Genomic DNA, 5262 nt, shown 5'->3' with positions numbered 1-5262 from the left:
AGGGGAAGAGACGGCGGGAGGGAGAGGCGTCTGAGGTAGGGGGAGAGACGGCATGAGGGAGAGGTGTCTGAGGATAGGGAGAGACGGAGGGTAGGGAGAGGCAGCTGAGGTAGGGGGAGAGACGGCGGGGAGGGAGAAGTGTCTTAGGTAGAGGAGAGAGACGTTGAAGAGGTGTCCGAGGAGAGGGAGAGACAGTGGCGAGGAGGATGAGGTGTCAGGTAGGAGTGAAATGGCAGGGAGGGAGAGGCGGCTGAAGTCAGGGGAGATCAGGCGGGGAGGGAGAGGTGACTGAGGAGAGTTTGACCTAGGAGAGAGGGAAGAAGGTGTCCCAGCATGGCCGACTTCCATGGGTCCTGACTGAGGGGAAGGAGCGCCCTGTCCCTAGCAGGGTTCTCCCCACTCACCCCTGCAGGCAGCCTGGCCCCGTTGCCGCCCGCCCTGGTGCGGAGAAGCTATACCCACCTGGCACAGCGGCACAGGGTCCTGCCAGCACGTGTGTTCAGGTGTCGGGCTTGTTTTGTGCGCTGCCCTTGTGGGCTGCATGGTGTGGCACTCCCATGGGCACTAGGCAGTAGGACGGCCATGTTGTAGGTCATGGGCACCCTGTGTTCAGGGTGTGCACCCTCAGCCTGTGCCCCGGGCACACTCACCCAGTCTCATGCAGGTGGATTCTGGGCCAGCTGCGCCCTTGCCCGGGGCAGTCCTTGCAGGGAAGGAGGCCCTCCCCGTGGTGTTGGTGGCACGTTTGGAAAGAGGGTGGTTGGTGTTCGTGGGGTCGCAGCGGCTGGCTGCAGCCCCGGTGCCAGCGCCCCTGTGTGGACACTCTGCGTGTACTTGCGAGCAGGCGTTCTCCCTGTCCTCCTGTCCTCTGGATGTGTCCCGTCAGCTGGCTCTGCCTACCCTCCCAGGGACCTGTCCCTGCGGTGACCACCCTGATGCAGGGCGGGGAGTGCAGATGGGTGACTGTCCTCCATGGCTGGCTTCCCGTGCAGACCAGAGCTGTGGGGACAGGAGGCACCCTCCTTGTCCGTCGGCGTCTCGTCCCCCGAGAGCTCGGCTCAGGTTTCCTGCTGTCCTTCTCGCTCTCCGCTCTGGAGCTGTCGTCCCCACCTTGTTCTCTGACGGCTGTTCTCTGGCCTGTGAAGGCCCGCCCTGGCGTCGGGCATGGAGACATGGAGGCTTGTGAGTGTGGGCGTGTGATCAGTGACCAGTGGTGGGGTGACTGCTTGCTCCCGTGCAGACGGCTGCTGATCCTGGCTGTGGTCTGGGACTCCTCCTGAGCCTCGGTCACCTTGCCTGTTCTGGGAGGACGGTAGACAGGTGGCCGTGCTGGGGCCAGCCTGGGCCTGGCCAGGGAGCAGCTGCCTGTTCTCTGGTTAATAAGTAGTTCTGCCATGGTAACCTCATTTTTTTGTGCCACATTTTTTTTTTTTTCTTTATATTTATTTTTGCCATGGTGCAGAGACGCAGGCACCCTTAAGAAGGTCCTCACACTGAGAGGGTCCCCCAGCCCTGGCCTCTCAGGGTCACAGTGCTGACGTGGGCTCATGCCGAGGCCTGGGAGTGGGCGTGGGACTTTGCCAGGGTGTTACTGCCACACCTTCCTGGCCCTCTCTCAGGTATTTTTAAATTGGAGCCCACACTATTTTTGAGTAATTAAATACTCCTTTTGGGTTCTGCAGGACTGGTAACTGGTGTTCCTTTGGTTCTGTTCCAGTCTGGCTGTGCTGTGCGTGGTGGGTGACCTGGTGTGGGCAGAGCCCGCTCCCGGCCCAGGCTGATGGTACCCCAGGGCAGTTGGGGACACACGGGACCTGGGAGGTTGACCTTCACAGGCTCTGGCCTGCCAACTACCGAGAGCTGACCTGGAGGGTAATTCTCTGTCTACACCTCAGGGAGCCTAAAGAGCGGTGGGACTGGGGTCTCTGGAGGCCTTTAGGGCCGTGTCCTGCCTGCTGCCAAGTGCTGGCCCCACAGGCCTGGGCCCTCCTCTCCCGCCTCGTACCAGCCAATGTCTCATTTGGCACAGAGTGAGTTTACAGGGCAGGGGCGACCCCGTGGCCAGAGGGGAGCAGTGAGCGCTGCTGCGGAGTGACGTGGTAAGAGCCACCGGGTGTGGGCCTGAGGACCCTGCATAGCACCATGGGGAGGAGTCTGCGAGGGCCGGGACGTGGGCCGGGGGCTGCTCTCTGCACTCGTAGACAGCACCGAGGGTGAGGAGTTGGCGACAGCCAGGGTGTGGCCCGGGACGTGGACCAGGATGTGGGCTGGAGGATGTGCTGAGCACAGCCCTGAATGGAGGTGTCGCCGAGGGCGGAACTTGGGCCTGGAACCAGAAGCCTTCATCTAGGAGGAGCGGCCTCTGACAAGCCGCAGTGGGAGTGCCTGGGCTGGGCCAGGGCAGCTGGAAGACGCCCTTCTATTTTCTTCTCCAAATCCTGAATGGGATGCATGAGCAGGAAGGCTCCCCTGAGTAGTTCTGGCTAAGTCCCCAAATTCCAGACATGAGAAGAGCCAGTGGGTGTTGTGGCTCTGTGCTGGCCGGGCCATGCGTGGAATGTCTCATTTGGCCAGAGTGAGTTTACAGGGCAGGGGCGACCCCGTGGCCAGAGGGGAGCAGTGAGCGCTGCTGCGGAGTGACGTGGTAAGAGCCACCGGGTGTGGGCCTGAGGACCCTGCATAGCACCATGGGGAGGAGTCTGCGAGGGCCGGGACGTGGGCCGGGGGCTGCTCTCTGCACTCGTAGACAGCACCGAGGGTGAGGAGTTGGCGACAGCCAGGGTGTGGCCCGGGACGTGGACCAGGATGTGGGCTGGAGGATGTGCTGAGCACAGCCCTGAATGGAGGTGTCGCCGAGGGCGGAACTTGGGCCTGGAACCAGAAGCCTTCATCTAGGAGGAGCGGCCTCTGACAAGCCGCAGTGGGAGTGCCTGGGCTGGGCCAGGGCAGCTGGAAGACGCCCTTCTATTTTCTTCTCCAAATCCTGAATGGGATGCATGAGCAGGAAGGCTCCCCTGAGTAGTTCTGGCTAAGTCCCCAAATTCCAGACATGAGAAGAGCCAGTGGGTGTTGTGGCTCTGTGCTGGCCGGGCCATGCGTGGGTCTGGCGTGGTTGTGGCATACGTGACAGGAAGCACACGGCAGGGGAAGACAGAACGTGAGGGGCAGGCCTGTCAGTAGTGACCTGATGGCCTCTGTGACGTTCAGACACGTCGAGGTGACTGTCACTGTCTTTGGGTCTCTCCTCAGGTGACTCCTAGCATATTTAAAAAGCGTGCTTGCGTCCACGTTACATGTGCCGTGGACACAGCTCCGCCTCCAGGCGGACGTGGGTAGACATGATGGCGTTGACACGTGTGGGCTGAGAGCTGAGCCAGTGGGGATACCTCGGGGAACAGAGGTCCATGTTGGAGCAATTCAGACTGGAGAGCGCTCGGGAGCAGATCCTGGCCACGTGAGCACGGCCCCAGGAGTCCCTGAGGACAGTGGGGACGCGGTGGCAGCCCCCACTCTGTGCAGACTCGTGCCTGCCTCGGGGAGCAGCAGGTGCCTTCCAGTGCAGCGGCAGGGGCGGTACAAGCGTGCGGACAGGCCCGTGTTGTGGGGGAGGGGCTCGGCTGGTCCTGCGGGCCTGAGCTTGGGGCTGGGGCTGGGGCCAGGGCCCCCGAGGCGGCCGGTAGTCAGTGTCCTAGCGTTTTCTCGTTTTCTGTGCCGTGGAGACGTCGGCATGAGGCTGCCGTGAAGGAGGGGCAGCCCCAGTGTCAGTCCGAGCTGGCCTGATGGCCTAGAGCCCTTCGGACAGGCCCATTTGGGACACATGCACTCGCCAGTGAGAGACGCTCCAGAGACACATGCACCGGGTGGCCACACACCAGGGGCCCGTCACGTGCCCAGTGCGGCCGACGGCGCCTGTGTTGGCATCTGGTCCTTGGTCTCAGCGTTGTCGTACATGGGCTTGGCTGCCACCACTTCCGAGGTACCCTGAGGACGAGCATGTGATGCGATGGCGCCCCCGGCTAAGTGTGTCTCTCTGTTTCAGGTTTCTCTATGAGTCGTCCATGAGGTCTCTGGGGCAGCTGCTGAATCCCTAGCAAACCCCGTGCTCGGGAGAGAGGACCCCAGGAGTGCAGCACACGCGTCTTTTCCTGACAGCATGAGCTTGTGCAGCGGGGAGGGGTGGGGCTTGCTGAGCAGGGGCTCGAGGCTCTTACACGCCTGCTCTTCGCCACGTAAGTAACGTGTCTGGTGTCAGATGTCCATGCACAGAAATTCGTGATGAGGAGAAAGGCACTTTCCCAGCAAACCTGGTTGTTTTTAAAATGACTTTTATATATAAAGCTGTTCCCGAACTATGAACATTAAAGTGGTGACCACAGCTCTTTGTCCACTTTACTGCGAAGTCTGTGTTGTGTCCTCCCTCAGGGACCGAGCTGCTGTCATGCATGAAGGCTGCCTCTTAAACTGCCTTGTGCTGAGAGACAAGCGCTCGCTGTGCAGGGACAGCCAGGACCAGCACAGCAGGGTCCACCGCCATCTCCTTGTCTGCTGTTTTCAAGTTCCTCGCTCCTCCCTCCTCTGTCTCTCGGATAGGCACCCTCTACAATCTCACGTGTCCACCTCCCCCAGCCCAATGGGTCGGCCAGGTACCTGTATGTTGAGTCACTGAGCGGCACCCACTGTGCCACAGCCCACCCTGTTGGCCTCTGGGTTTCAGGTAGGTCCCCAGACTGGGCAGCAGCGGGGGACCTGGTGTCTCCTGCCCAGGCCCCACCAGCATCAGAAGCTTTGTGGTGGCTGATCCGTCATCTGTGCAGGGTGTGGTTTGCCGAGTGAGCCCTGAGTCTGGGGACCCCGGGTCGGGAATATGCTTGAAGACCACAGCATAGGGTGATCCTTGACCAGGACCACGCTGCACTCAGCAGGGACTCATCTAACTGCAAGAAGGCCCGAGCCGGTCAGCGCTCTGTAAGCCCAGGCCTGCGCATGCCCTCATGCTGGCTCAGTGGGGTGGGAGGAGACATGGCGAGGCCTACGAGCCCCTCTCCATGCTGCTTCCGACATCCCAGCAGGTAGACTGTGGTGTGGATGGTCTACCTGGCCCCAGGTAGAGTAGAAACTGCCACCTGGAGGTCATCCAGGAAAGGCCTTCTGCAGAGACTGAACCTAGCCTGCCTCTGCCCGTGCAGAGCCACCTCCTGCCGTGGGTCTAGCTGGGTTCAGGGCAGACTGGGGCCTCCCACCAGCCCTCCTGGCCATGGCCAC

The 5262-nt window shown here is 61.5% G+C and overlaps 1 protein-coding gene across 1 annotated transcript in view; it reads left to right on the top strand.

Moving 5' to 3' along the window:
• NCAPG2 (non-SMC condensin II complex subunit G2) overlaps positions 1-4403 on the top strand; it is a 71592-nt gene extending 67189 nt beyond the window's left edge. The window contains exon 29 of the mRNA XM_027770066.1: positions 4040-4403. Coding sequence (XP_027625867.1) covers positions 4040-4091 — 52 coding nt within the window. The 3' untranslated portion in view covers positions 4092-4403. The remainder of the gene's footprint in view (positions 1-4039) is intronic.
• Positions 4404-5262: the final 859 nt, after the last annotated feature.

The sequence above is a fragment of the Tupaia chinensis genome, unplaced genomic scaffold (assembly GCF_000334495.1).
Source record: "Tupaia chinensis unplaced genomic scaffold, TupChi_1.0 Scaffold000110_1, whole genome shotgun sequence".
Lineage (NCBI taxonomy): Eukaryota > Metazoa > Chordata > Mammalia > Scandentia > Tupaiidae > Tupaia > Tupaia belangeri.
Note: the sequence above shows the minus strand (reverse complement) of the source record. Positions and strands in the feature narration are given on the sequence as shown.